General features: G+C 54.4%; 1 protein-coding gene across 5 annotated transcripts in view; it reads right to left on the reverse strand.

The window, feature by feature from the left end:
- The window catches only part of DAPK2 (death associated protein kinase 2), a 42,337-nt gene extending 27,934 nt beyond the window's left edge, over positions 1-14,403 (reverse strand). The window contains exons 1-3 of one of the 5 annotated variants that reach the window (XM_055002428.1): positions 13,826-13,889; positions 6,246-6,506; positions 5,236-5,333 (exon numbers count right to left, since the gene is read on the reverse strand). In XM_055002428.1, the coding sequence (XP_054858403.1) occupies positions 5,236-5,312 (77 nt within the window). In that variant the 5' untranslated portion in view covers positions 5,313-5,333; positions 6,246-6,506; positions 13,826-13,889. Of the gene's footprint in view, positions 1-5,235; positions 5,334-5,987; positions 6,217-6,245; positions 6,507-13,825; positions 13,890-14,323 lie in introns of those variants that run through there. The other 4 variants (XM_055002425.1, XM_055002424.1, XM_055002426.1 and 1 more) reach the window with 4 other exon arrangements.
- Positions 14,404-14,823: the final 420 nt, after the last annotated feature.

Consider the following 14,823-nt stretch of genomic DNA (forward strand, 5'->3'; position numbering starts at 1 on the left):
CTGTCTCTGGAGGGAGCCGGGAGTTCTCCTTTCGGGAGCACCCTCTCCCGTGGCTGCGCCAGTGGGTGGTAAGGAAGCCGTCTCCAGCATCGCCAGACAGAAAGAAGATTCAGACGGGGGGGGGGGCGCTCTTCTGGAGAGCTGGAAGCCTCCTCTGGAATGGATTCAAGGAGAAACTTCTGCAAAGCTTCCCGCTGGTTATGGAGGCGACCTCTTCATACCTCTTGCTGCCAACAGAAGTCACGCAATGTGGCACGCACATTGACTACAGGGGCCAATTTAATCATTCTTAACAAGAGTCCTTCAGTGCGTCCACCGACTTGCTGATCGGGCTCCAAACAGGCTCTCCTCTTCTCTGGCCAGCCCTATGCGTCTATTCACTGAACCGCTTCTGTGACAAACTTCCCAAAAGCATTATTTTGGGTGCAATCTTAACTCCTTGGAAATGGAGCCGTTCCTCTTTGGATTAGGAGATGAAAAAGCCATTGATCTCACACAATTTTTATCACACTTTTCCTTCAAGAAGTTCAGGGTATGGCATAGGATACACCCTTGCCCAGTTTATCCTCACAACAGAATTGTGAGGTAGGCTAGGCTGAGTGTGTGCAACTTGCCAAATACAACCCACCTCGCTTCATGTCAGAGAGGGGGTCTGCAACGGGGTCCTCCCGCATCCTTCAGTGTTCCGGTTCTCTTTGGAAAGATCTGCTGGAGAACTCCAAAATATCTCTTTAGTCCTCTGCCTGTTTCTCTTAGTGGCCCCAGAAAACCTCCCAGCGGGACACAGAGGCCACGCCTCCTCCCATCACTGCCACCCCCAGCAACTGGTATTCACTGGTAGACTCTCTCTGAATGTGGAGGTTCTATTTAGCCTTGGTGGCTAATGGCATTGATAGACCTCTCCTCCATAAATTTGGAACTATAAATTTAGCTGTGTCGTTATATTTCTTGCGTATATTTTTTTGTTGTAGCTTATACCGATTATTCTGTATTCTGTTCAAGATTCTTTATGCAATTTCAAATGTCTTTTTTTTCTCTTTTAAATAAAGCTTATAATTTTTTTTTTAAATGCCCCTTCAGAAGCCACGAGATACATCAAACACAGCTTAGAAATCACGTTTTCCATTTCAGGCCGTTTTCTGCATTTACAAAAGAAATCCCACGAGACCACAAATGATGTTTACGCTCCCTTGCCCAACCAGGCGGCAGGCGTTTCGGAAGCTGTTTGCTCGGGTGAATCTCTGGATGTCTCCCACTCCATGTCCTCCTGATACAGCTTCTCATGAGCCTGGCCACAGCCGGCTCCTCTCCACAGCTGTCTTCTCATTTGCACAGGGAGACGTAACAATTGGCCTCCTTTGTTGAGAAGACGCTGCGCTGCCACCCGCCATCCCGGGCACCCTTTCAAAGCGAGCCTTCAAAAGGGCTCATTGCAGAACTGCCCACTCCAGGGCACACCACAAGCTGCCTTGCCCTGAGTCAAATGCTTCCCCAACAAAGAATACCCCACCCTGCACCTGCCAGGCAGGAAAACGCCTCTCCCTCCAGGGACGCTGGCTACAGCTCACTGGAAAGCGACAGATCAGCTCGATTTTTAAATTAAAAAAAAAATCAAAACACCCAAAAAAGGAAAATTTAGCTAACACCAGCATGACCAAATGACTCAACAGCACCGCCACCCTTCACTCTGCCCTCTATCTGATTAGCATTGCCAGGAAAGCAAACCGTATTCTGGGAGGAGCAGCCCTCACCTTTCCCCATGAACCTTGGCCTTAAGTCCACAGCCCTCAACTGAAGCGCTCCTCCTAAGGACGGCAACTGCAGCAGCTCGCCCCCAACCTGATGCCCCTCCATGGCCATCATTTTGACTGCAAGCCCTTTGGGGCAGGGACTCTGCCCTGTTCTGTGCAAGTGAGCCTGGCAAAGCACTGCATGATGGGATGAAAGCTTGCACACTAAACAGCAGCAATCATCATTCGAGCTGCTCCGTGATAAAAATGGAGGCAGAGCCGTTTTAGAGATCACGGCCCAGCAGCAGAGCCCCTGCGTTGCATGCAAAAGGTCCTGAGTTCAGTCCCAGGCACCTCCAATTCGAAAGGAGCTGTTAGGGAAGACCTTTCTCTGATGGAGATTCTGGAGAGCTGCAGCCAGCCAGGGCAGATGCCTCCGACTTGGGTGGGCTCAAGGTCTGACTGGGTATCTGGCAGCTCCGTCTGCTGTTTCTCCAACCTGGAATCCTTGAGACAGAACTGGGCCCTCCAGCCCGGGCTACTCCACTGCTGCCATCTCTCTCTCTCTCTCAAAGAGGGTAAAGGACAACACCCGACATGACATCATTTTCTATCTTCGCCCTCTGTAGAACATTCCACTTATCTCCACTTTCACTCTGGGCAGGTAAATATTTATCTGTCAGCACTGGAATTGTGCAGCAGAGGTCAAAGTTTCACTGGCTCTTCTAAGAAGTCAGTTTGATGTCCCCAGAGAGGTTCATCTGATCCACAGCAGGCACTGGGCCTCAAAAGTCAGCAGAAGAAAAGGGGCTCCATTAAAATCAGAGCGAGCCACACCACCTGACCACCTGAATGCAAGCTTCATTCCCATCTTTGCAGCACCGGTCCGACTCATCATTCCACCCCAGTTTGTAGGGCCACCTCAATTGCTCCAGGAAGCTGATGCAACAAAGAGAGAAGTTGACATTCAGCTACCAACGCACGTCACAGTCAGAGGAAGCCGGAGAAGAGCGCTTTAATGTGCAGGACAAGGAGGCAGGCCCCTCCAGTGGCATTATGAAAAAGAGACGTGAATGCCCCACTGGGTGCTGTCCACCCCTAAGATCATCTGTGCAATCCCACCGAACCCAACAAGAGCTACGAAGGGGGCCATCCAATGAATCGTGGCCCACCTCCAGTGAGGAGGGTCACGTTTCAATGTTCCAAATCAAGTGGCAAAAATGCCTCGAATGCAGCCACTCAGTGTCCAAGAACACGGCCCCCTTCACAGGATCAGCTGACTGCTCCTGCGCTGCTATTTAAATATTTATATTGCGCTGTTTTATATGGTTCTTTTAAAATTGTAAAATGTAAGTTTTTACTGTGTTGTTTTGCAGAGTGTAATCCGCCCTGAGCCTGCTAGTCAGGGAGGGCGGAATAGAAATTGAAAGTAAATAATAAAATAATAAAATAAAATAAATAGAAGACTGCTGGAAGCGTGGAGGGGGGGGCGCTTTCAGTTACACCCCGGCCAGAGGGAAGGGGGCCTGGCCACAGGAGGAGCATCAAAACACCTCCCTCCCTACTGAGCATGTGTGCATGGCACTTTCTAGGGGTACATCACACTTCGTGCACAGAGTGCCCCCCCCCCGTTGTAATCCTTGAAGCAACCCTGCCAAGTCAGTAATATTATGCCCTGATCGTAGGTTGGTGGGGGGAGGTGAGGCTGCAAGAGAGAAACCTGCCTGAAGTCATGTATGAAGTTCACAGCTGAGACGAAATCCCAACCGGAGGCTTCCTCTTCACCCCCCTGCTGCGCAGCCTCCCACGGAGCTCAGTGCTCACAAGAGGAGAAGCAAAGCCAGCCTCAAAGGAGCCCTGAGCTGCTTGTGGCTACCTTGGGGTCTGCAGTTCCGCCTGCTCTGCAGCCACCCCCTCACGCCATTTGGCCCGAGAGAACCGCAAAGGCAAGAAGAGAATAGATCCTGCCTTTGTGAACCTCAAGCAAAAAGCACTCTTCGGGGGGCGGGGGGGTGGGGGAGTGCACTTCTGTCTAAGCCAAGCCTGACAAAGGTGAAATGCCGGCTGGTTTCTCCAAGTAGGAAGTCAGGATGGTCCCCATTAAAAGAAAAGCGGGGGGGGGGGGCCCCCGCTGGGGAGTTAAAAACGCACACTCATTTAATATGTGAATGAAGGACTATAAAACAAGGAGAAAGAATCAACAAGTGAACAATAAAAGACATTATAAAGCATCAAGGGGGGAGCTTTTCGGCGATGGCAGTGGTGGCAGTGATTGGCTGAGCTGTGGTGACGTCACAGAAGGGTGCAGCAGGCTGAACAGTCTCTGGTTGCCATTAGTAGGTCCAGAGCAAAACCAGAGTCAGAACCCCCTCTACACAGTTCCTCTTTATGATACAGGAGAGAAGCAACGCTTCTTTTCCTGCACTATCCGAGACGATAGGAAACAGGGCCACGCAGCCGGGGATCTCCAGGGCTGATTCCCTCTTGTAAGAAGTTCCTGCTCTGTGGGAGACGCCAAAGGGCATCGAGAGCAAGCAGAGAGCAGAGCAGGTCTCTTGCCCTGCCCCTTCTCTGCAGCACCAGCCACAGGGCGTGCCTTCAATAATTCTTCACCAGTAGTGTTAAAAAGATACCGGCTGAACTGCCGGGGGCGGGGGGGGGCGCTTAGTGTTCCCCAGCCTTAGTTGTGCCTGCAGATGAAGTCAGTGCCTGGCACACACTTCCACGCGAGTCTGCTTGTTTCAGGAGGAAACATCTCCTCAAGGGGCTGCTTTGCCCAACAGAGACATCCGTCAACACCCAGGGGCGCTGCAGGGGCAAAGGGAGCCGCTGCTGACAGCCAGCACCTGAAACCACCTTTTCTACAGATTTTAAGTTTGGATGACGCAAGCCGCTGCTTGCCCCAGGCGCACTCTGGGATCCGACACTACAGATAAAGAGGAGCCTTCACAGAAGGTGGGCTGGAGCCAGGCCAGGCCTGCCTGTTCTAGGGAGAAGCTGCATGTATGAACAAAAGCCGTGTTTTGCTTCCCTTCAGTTGCTGTGTTGTTCAGTGGGGTCAGCCCACATACTCTGCACTTGCCACTGAGAACTAAGAAGTCAAGCAGAGTAGATGCCTGTGTGGGGCAGCCCATGGATCCAGAGCAAAAGCACAGCAGAGTAGAGGGTGACTAATTTTGACACATCGCATTCCTACAACTGTAGGTCCCGTCAGTTTATGCCACCTTCAAAGGCCAAAACTATCAAGACATGTCTGGCCGTGGCATATGAATAAGGCAGAGCAATGCCTTTAATGTGGCACACCAAGGAACCGGAACAGAAAAGAGAAAGAGGCCCACAAGCGTCACAGTTTTGTTCAAACACCCACAGACTTGTTCACATGTTAGAAACGCAAAGTTAGAATGTTTGTGAATATGACATCACAGCAGGTCAGCCAATGGCTGCAGGTAATACTTCTACAAGACGCGGTTCTTCCCGCACCTGAGTTGCAAAGCTTCCGGCTTACCTTCCCAGCTCTTCCCCAATTTCATAAATGTCTTCCACCTTCTGTTGTTTAAACACAGCCATGCCTGGACTCTTCATTGAGGTGTGCTGGTAATTCAGCTGGAACAATTAAAACAGGAAAAAAATGTCAGCTTTCTGTGAAGAAAATAAGCCAACCACCCTTTCCAGCCATGAGCAACCAAGAACTGTACTGTTGCGCTCCCTTGGGCCAGAAATGGAGAGCCTGGAAGACACATCTGTTCGCCGCAAGAGAGCACAGGATCACACACTGCTTAATTAAAAATACATTGAAATAAAGAGCGAGCACAGCCGACCAAGGGTCTGCTCCCATTGATTCCAGCTCAGCAATAATCTCATTAGTATCAGGTGACAGTCCATAAACCTCTCCCACTGGTGCGAGTTGGGAGATTTCATTCCATCTCTTGAATAGTTAAAGATATGGGATGGTTTAGTCGAAAAGCCCCATGCCTGCAACATCCTCCTTGATCCATTCTGGGGCTTTCCCCCGTCCAGCTAGCTAAGCTATCCCCTTGGTCGCCCCCCTGCCCAGCTCTGCCACTTGGCTTGTGCGCTTGGAGCTCTCAGCCCAGCAAACCCCTTCCTTGCTCCTGTCCTTAGAGCGCAGCACTCCAAGGAGGTTGTGCACATTCCATTGACTGAGTGTGAGTACGAGAGAGACAGACAGACAGAGACTGGATTGCCAAGGCATACCCTAGAATGATGGTCTCCGACCTTTCCAGATGCAAGACCCACCTTTTGCCCCAAGAGATGCAAGACCCACCAATGTCAACCCAACGAGCGACTGCAGAGGGCAGGAGTCAGGCCTTGGGCTCCATCTCCCTAAATCCCGTGACCTCTGAGTAGCTGTTCAGAGGGCAACTGGTGTCCGAGTCATCCACTGTTTCTATTCAGGGTTGGAAGCAGGGGCAGCAACTGTGTTGGGAACATTTCGGCATGTACCAGACTTTATGGACCTCTCCAATGTAAAACGTGGCTAAGAATGTGGCTTGCCTTCTGCTGATATGATCTGAGTTCCAGACACCAGAGGGAGGAGAGTGTTGGTGCAAGACCAAGCGGCCCACGAAAAAGCAGTTCTGGAGGGTGAGAGGCACAAGGGAGCACAAAGGGTCTCGTCTTTGGGAAGGCCTTGTCCTGGCACGTCAGAAGCACGCCCTTCCCTCAAGGCATTTGGCTTGGCCTCCTCACGATGCAAGGTGTGTGGCGTCAAAAAAAGACTAGCAGGGAACACACCTAGAAAGATGAGCATCAGTCCTGGAAGGGGAGATTAAAAAACGGTTACGAGGGTGCTGGGGAATGAGGCTGTAACTGGAGATGTTCCCTTCCAGAGGGGGCTCTCTCCAGAGGGGGCAGAAAGACCTCAGCTAGTAGGAATTTTTAAAGAGCCATGCCCAGAAAACAAAAACAAGCAGCCAACAGAGAGAGACACGAGATGCCCTGAGACGCCCTTTGTTTATTGTGCCTATCCCAAGATGGAACTTTTTTCTTTTGGAGGAGCTATGAGAGCTTTCTGTTCAGGCTGGTTTTGGGTGGCCAGACTGAGATTTTTGTGTGGCTGTGAAGTTTTAGCATGCCTGATTGAGATGCACGTGTGTGCGCGTGCACAGATGTGTGCTTGCACACGCTTTAAATTTAGAAGTTGACTGGAGTCAGTGAGAAAAGTGGAATATAAATAAAATAAGACATAAGTTGTAGGAATAGAAGGTGCCTCCATCCGACATCTTGGGGCTGTTTGGATTGGCTTTCCAGTATTTGATGCAACACAAAACACTCCCAAGGACTAGCAGCTTCTCCGTAAATGAATTCAAAACCAGATTCCCATGAATATGTTGCAAGCAGAAGGAACCACGGAAGGGTGGTTCTGTTTGGATCATGAGCTGCGGCTCTCCCAGCCGGTGATCCAGAGCAATATTCCCAGCAGACGCAGCCAAACCGAAGAGGCCTCCAGGGACACACAACCAGAGGAGAAAGCAAGGCTCAGCTCCAGGAACACAGCGCCACTGGGCCAGGTCCAATCCATTTCCTTTCCCAAGGACTTTGCAGTCTCCTATCTAACCCCTGATAAAGCTGCATTTCCCTCGGCTATTATAGGCAACAGCAAACAAACAGTATGGCTTTCTCTCAGCCCCTACAAACATAATTTGGGAAATATTAGCTCCATCTCTTATTTGTTTAAACAATGCATACGCTGCCTCACCTGCAGGGCTGCCAAGGCGGCTCACAACAGAGCTAAGATTACAATAACGAAAATATCATATGCAACATAATCCACTTCTTTAAAAAGCAGTGTTTTGTTTTGTGAACCCCTGCAAACGGGTTAGACAATAAAATGGGTATGTCCCTAAGGCCATTTAACAGCGCAATCCCATACACTTTAAGCCCACTCTATCAGTTTGCACTGGAGTCATCCTGCACAGAATTGGACAGTCTGCCTCCTTTTGAAAAGCATGTTGGGTTCGTGGCAGGCGGCCATCTGCGGAAAACAATTTGCAGAAGGAAAAGGAAATCACGGCGCGTACAGCTGTGGGTTCAAAACTATCTGCGGTGCCAAGTCGGAGGCAACACGGTTTAGCAGGCCACTTTCCTAATTTCACGGATGCTTCCGCTGTACGCAGGACTTGAGCAGAATGGAATCAACTGGCAGCTCATTCCTTCAGCCTCCATTTTCCTATCTGCAAAACAGGCATATTAAAAGTTCTTTACTGCGCTTGTGTGACTCCTGGCGCTACGCTCCGCCTCCTGGGACTTTAGTTGCTCTCTAGCCTTGGGAAGGAAAGCGGGATGGCAGAGCACACCCCATCCAGGCAATTTCCGCTCGGAACCTAGCAAGAGAGCCCAGCGTCTGAAGCAGGAGGTACCTCGTTCCTGCCCGCAGTGGCTATTGGCTCATGAAGTGAGCGCCGGAGCTTGGGACGGGGGCAGGGTGGGGACTTTGCCTTGGATCGGAGAGGATAATTTAAAAACAAACTCCAACCCACCCTCTAGCAATTCTCCTTCCAGCCTCCCCCTCCCATTTCTTGTGCCTTCCCCATAAAAGGGACAGCGTGTCCATCCGTTCCCCTCTTACTGTAGTTAGCTAAAAGGTGTTGACTCGAATAAACACCACCTATACGTTTAAAGCAGGTTTTAATCTAGAAAATCACCACCTTCCGGCAACCTAATTACTGCTTCTGTGGCCCAACACTCAGGGCGCCCTTCAGCCAGCAATTTCAGGGCACTTCACACTGGCACAGACCCCACAGGAGTGCCAGAGAAAGGGCCTGGCCAATTCCACCAGAAACTTTCCCAGGAAGTGAGGGCACCAATCCCGGCGGCCAGCTGTTGCCCTCTATGGGGAGAGGAGATGGAGGGGGCGCTCCCAGCAGTTAGAGAGAGAGCATCTCTCTCTTGGGAACACTGCCTGGCTGTACAAGCTTCCCTGAAAGCCATTAAGCCCACAACACAAATCCTTTAACAATCATGCCGAGATCCGAGGGATTATTGCAAGTCTGGACACAATAAACTCATTAAGCGTCCACACATTATGAGATCACAGACGAGGAGGGGGAAGGTGCTGCCGAGCCCAGGGCCGCCTGATCCTCAGGGCCCGGCGATTACAGGAGAGCTTCATCCTGCGGACAATTGTGCACTCACCACTTCCCCAGCAGTAACACGCGGAGGTGGCTTTGTCTTTTGGTGAGGAGGAAAAAACAAGAGATTGGTGGCATTTTTGTTGTTCATTTATGAACATGTCAAAGGAACGAGCAAGGGGGACCAGAACCAACAGCCACACTTCAGGGTTACTTCTTGTTAGCTAGCTACACAATGCCTGGGCGGGGGGGGGGGGGGGTGTCCCACCTGCCAAACCAGACTTGAGCTGCAAAACCCCCTCTTTGGCTCAAGGGGATGTATAATGTGAGGGGCGACTGCCAGTATCCTGGAGAAGTCACCAGCTCCCAGGGAGCCCTAGCCAAGCACCGACTCCAATGAGGCTGCTGTAACCCAAAATGCTGTGGCTCAAAGCTCTTCACAGCAGGACATTATTTACTGCCAAGCCCTCGTGGAGCAGCTTCAGCTTCTCCACACACAGCTGCCTGCCTGCCTGCCTCCCACCCACCTCTTTGATTTCACAGCCACGGTGGCTACAAAGAAAACCCACCCTGGAGACCACCAAAGTGCAAGGGATTTCCCTCCCAGCCACTGCAGCCGTTGCTTGACCTTAACGGGGGTCATGGCCGTCGGTGGCTGCTGCTGGCCGTTAAAGAGGCCCAAAGTTTAGCTGACCAAGCCGCTAGGTCTCAGGAGGTCTTTGGAGCTGTGCTGTACCTGGCCGCCCAACACCTTTGCCAATGACTAAGCCTCTCTCTCCCCTGAAGACAAACACCTCCGAAGCCCCTGGGACAAGGAAGGAGGTGGCTAGGGCAGAAGCGGGTCCCTCAGACAGACAGGGTGGGCACTCTTTGAATAAGGAAAAGGAGTGTTTGCTCTGGAGGAAAATTCAGAGTCTGGAGCGAAGCAAAGAGTCCAGTCCATCCAAGAATCGGCAACCGCTTGTCTGATAGACTGTGAATGTGCTGGACAACCACCCAAGTGCGTCATGCCAAAGATTCCTGTGGCTTTGGCTTGGAATGCCCCCAGGGTCAGGCTTGGGTTGCATCCCCCAACAGGGTCAGCCCGGAGGCCGCCTGCCGTGGGGGCAGCTCCAGCCCCCTTCCATGGCCTGACTCCTCTTTGCAAGAGGGGCCAGAGAGCGGCTAATTGCTGGGATGGCGGCAGTAACGGATCCTCAGGCATCCAGAGGCCACAGGCTGGAGGAGGGTTTGGGAAGGGCGCCAACCCTCCCTCTCTGCATGGATCTCTCCACAAGCCAGGGGTGGGAAGCTGCAAATATGGAACAAGGCTTGGAAAGCCCGAGGGGACAGCTACAGGATGGGCTTAACCTGGCTTAGCAACCATTCTTTCTGCCCAAGGAACTCTGCTGACTAGAGGGCAGCATGGGATGGACTGGGAAGTTAAACTAGCCCAGGAGCAAGCCAAGTGGAGGAGCGCCCACGGGGGCCGCCCCGCTCAGCCCCAACCAGCAGCAGCAGCAACCAGCACCAGACCATCCATTGCTTCCTCCTGCAAACCTGGCAGGAGGGGACTGGGGGGGCCAAGGATGGTCGCTGCTGCTGCCGCTGCTGCCACGACTGGGCCAAACGGGGCTTGCTCTTGCCCCCCCCCCCCCGCAATCCCCCTCCGAGGCAGCAGTGCAGCTTGCCCGGGAAGTAACACGGCCCACCCGCTCCAGGCTCTGCACCAAATCCTGCATTGGGTGAATCACAAAACAGCCAGCGGTTACAGGTGACGACGACGACGGTCCAAGGCGAAATCCAGAACGTAGAAACCTTGTGCGAAGACCAAGTCAAAGAGCAGAACCCATTGCACACCTATTTGGGCTCTTCAGAACTCTCCCTCAGGCTAGATGTTAAAATGCAAAAAAAGATGAGGGAGGGAGGGAGATGGTCCCGTGCATAGCTCTTGCTGGGTTCATAGAATCGTAGGGTTGAAAGGGACCTCCAGAGTCATCTAGTCCAACCCCCTCACAATGCAAGAAAGTCACAACTACACCCCCCAACTGCCCCAGTGACCCCTGCTCCATGCCCAGAAGATGGCAAAACACCTCCAGGATCCCTAGCCAAACAGGCCTGTGGAAAATTGCTACCTGACCCCAAGGTGGTGATCGGCATTACCCTGGGGCATGTAAGAAGGGGCCACAAGACCTAAGCACTGGTGTAACCCCTTCCTGCCCTCCCTCCCATGATCTGCTCAGGTTCACAGAATCAGCATCGCTGTCAGCTGGCCATCTATCCTCTGCTTAAAAACCTCCAAAGGACGAGAGCCCACCCCCTCCCGAGGAAGCCTGTTCCACTGAGGGACCGCTCCAGCTGCCAGGAAGTTCTTGCTAATGTTTAGGGGGATTATGTAGAGGGAGATGTTTCAGGCTGTGAACTTGCAGCCTCTTGCCTGCACATCCTGTGGAAAACACCGTGTCTGAATTGATCGCCCGCCTGGTGGCACCTCTGGCTGTCTAGGAAGAAGGAATGTCCAGGACGGCAGCCACTCCCTGAGAGCACAAAATGCACCTCCCTGGTGTCAGGCAAGACACCCTAATCCCATACAAGCAGTCATCATATTAAGAGTACTGAAGAGGAATGTACTTTATGAGGCTGGCTTTCACAAATAAGCCCTTGAGGAGACCCCAGCCCTTCGGTCTTTGGGTCTGTCTTTTGGAGGTTTGTTTTCTTGGAAGATCTGACTGTGCACTAACTCGGGGACCACAAAAGTCAGTGGAAAAATCTACCCAAAAAATATACACTGATTGTGTGTGCATACCTCCCCCCTCCAAGGGTATGCAACAACTCCAGCCCACCCCCATGCCTAGGCAGTGATTCTCCTGCTGTTGTGGGATCAGGGCCACCCTTACCATAGCATGAAGGGGAAAGTGCCCACCCAAGGTGCCCCCACAAGCCCTTCCAAAGACTTCCCACCCCATGCGAGTCCCCTATCCTGCTCCCTATGTTTGTGCTGGCTGCGCATGTTGGCGCCTGCTATCCTATTCCAGAACGGCTTAATTCAGAAACCAGAGCCATTTCTCGGGGCGAGGCCGACTTTGCTACAACTTAATTAACTTGGGGCTCATCCTGAGAACCACCCAGCGTTCTTCCTGCTTCTTCTGTTACCTGGGCGCTGTTGGAGCCCTCTCTCACCTGAGCACATCGCAAGACTATTTTAATCCTTCCTCCCCACGCCCTCTCCCCTCCCACACTTCTCGGTGCCAGGGATCGCTAGGGTGAGCAGAAATGCCACGGGAGGATCGAGCCTGTGGCAGCGTCACATCTAGGCAAGAATCAGGCTCAGGGCAAAGTCCAAGACGACCAGAAAAGGAAATCAGGGCCACCTGCCACAGAAAGAGGAAGGTCCAGAGCGCAGGCTGGGCAAACACACCCAAAAGGCCGAAGGGGAGCTGGCTGCAGCTGGCGCAAGAGGGAAAGACTTGAGGGAGCTTCTGTCACATTGCTCAGGGCAAACATGTAGCCCAGCTTGGCTCAAGCGCTCATGGCGTGATGCCCAAAGAGAAGGCCAGCAGCTGACCTCCCCGGCTGGAGGCCCCGTGAGTCACTTTACAGGACAAACACATGGGCTGTGGCAGTCTCCGCAGAAGGGCAGGGCAGGCTTCTCCAAGGAGCCCCAGGCCGACCTCCTTGCCTGTTTAAGTAGGACCGTCTGACCGTTCCGTTTTTACGATGTGTTTACTTTGGCAGATGGCGCAAGAGCAGCATTGTCAGGGCAACAAGGAGGGATGCACACATCTCAAAACCGTGCAAAATTTTAAACAATGAACTGGACTAAGAAGAGGAGAACTCCTTTTCCCCCTCCAGTTCTCTGTTAGTTGACCTGACTGGGTCTAGTCTAAGAACAGGATCCAAGCTTGTTACCCTGGAGTTCCCCGTTTGCTTGGAAATAAAACAAGACCCACCCAGATGGACTGAACCAGAACAAAAAGGGAAGAGACAAATGGTAAAGAACTGACAAGGTGCAGCAGCTGAAAGAGTAATTCAGCGGGCTGGCGCAGTTAACTCCTCATTCACAACATTAAAGACCCCCGTGCCACGGACCGAAAGGGGCGCAGGAGACAGCAGTCAGCCCCCGGCCCTTCCCTGGCTCCTTGCGGTGTTGCCTGGGCCTCTGCATCTGTTGACTGCAGGAGACGCTGTAATGATGCCCAGACAGTTCTGTTTGTTTTGAATTTCACATTAATTAAAAAGTCTGGCAGGCAATTCCGCGGGACTCCAGGGCAGAGATCAAGGGTGGCCTACATTCTGGAAAACGGATGTGCCGTGAAGACATCTTTCATCACCCAAACCCAGAAGGGGCAAATTACGTCCCAGACCACACATCAGCACTTTCCCCCAGGCCCTCAATCTGCCCCCCCCTGGAAGCATAGCAACCCCCACCCCACACCCCACACCCATGCTCTGCAGGACCGGCTAGCGGGCAAATGCCCCTGAAGATCAACGTAAAGGCCATCAAGAGCGGGAGAGGAAGCTATGAGGGTGCCTGCCTGCTCTGGAGGGCTGGAGCCAGATCCCAGCTTGGAACCCTGCGGTGTGGACAGATGTCCAAATGGGCAGCAGCCAGTCAGTCCCCGAAGGGCCACGCGGGGATTCTTCAGGCACACGGGGGCTCCCCCCTCCTTCCAGCTGCAGCCTCTGGCACCTCCATCCCCCCCCAGGCTTCCCTGGTGGTCATGAGACCCTCCAGAGTGACCTCTGGTGTGTTTCTGGGGGACGGGAGCTTGTGGAGTCCGGAGGCAGCGCGTCCCCTTTGTGCCGGGAGCGGTCTGGACCCTGTCCAGGAACTGAAACGTAGTTAACTAAATAAACATAGAAGTCCCCATTTACTCTGGCTGCACACCTTGCTGGAAAGGAGCTGTATCATAACTTTGCGGCACAGCCGGGAAAAGCTCTCCTTGATGCCACAACATTGAATTTGTGCCTAAGTGGCGTGGTGTGTGTGTGCGTGCGTGCGTGTGGGGGGGGGGGATCCCTCACCAGCCAGCGCCCCTTCCTCGGGGGGCTCCGCCTCTGCAAGCGCCGCTCTGGCTGGGCTCGACGGGGCGCCGAGGCGCCCTCCCGCCGCAGACCGGCCCGCCCGCAGCTGCCTCCGGGGGAAACGCTCGCTCTCCGCTCGGCTCTCCCGCGGCGTGCAGGCAGGGAGCTCCGGCCCGGGGGCGGTCGCGCCCGGCGGCGGCGGGGCCACCACCAGCGAGGTTCCGCGCCGCTCCGCGCCGGAGCCCGCCCGGTTCGAGAAAGGGAGCGACGCGGGGCCAGCCCTCGGCACCAGGCGCGGCCCCGGGCAGCCCCCCTCCCCGCTCCGGCCCAGCCGGAGGCGTCCGCGCCGCGGCCAAGGGCGCCTCGGGCTCTTTCTCGGCGCAGCGCCGGCGGGGGGCGGGAGGCGGCGCCCGGCAGCCCCTTCCCCCGGCCCTGGCCTGGCCCCGCCGCCCCCTCGCCTTCCCCGGCGCGGCGCGGCGCGGACCGGGAGCTACTCACCGCGGGCGGCGGGCGGCTGCGTCTCTGCCCGGCGGTGTCTCTGCCGAGGGAGCGAGCGCGCACGCCGGCCTGGAGTCCCGGGAGGAGGAGGAGGAGCCGCCGCGCCGGGGGGAGGTGGGCGCCCCCTGCCGCGCGGCGCGGGCACAGTCCCGCCGGCTTCCCGGCCGCACAGCGCTCCTCGGTCCGCGCCGCGCCCCGGCAAGACCGGCGCGTCGCGGAAAGGAGTGGGAGGCGGGGGGGGGGGGGTCGGTCGGTGGCGAAGCCCCCCGCAGGGCTGCTCTGAAGCGCGCTGGGTCGGGGGGGGGGCAGATGGCCCGGGGCTCCCTCCTGCCCGACGCCCCTGACAGGCCGCCCTCAGAGCTCTGGCCCAAGTCGGCCTTGTTCTGACCCCCGCAATGCCCCCTGCAGAGCTCAGAGCAGGAGTGGGATTCGAACCAGCAGAGGGCTGCACCACCGCTCAGGAGGGACTTAACCACTGGAGAGTCCTGCTGCGTCTCGGG

The sequence above is a fragment of the Eublepharis macularius genome, chromosome 18 (genome assembly GCF_028583425.1).
Source record: "Eublepharis macularius isolate TG4126 chromosome 18, MPM_Emac_v1.0, whole genome shotgun sequence".
Classification (NCBI taxonomy): Eukaryota; Metazoa; Chordata; class Lepidosauria; order Squamata; family Eublepharidae; genus Eublepharis; species Eublepharis macularius.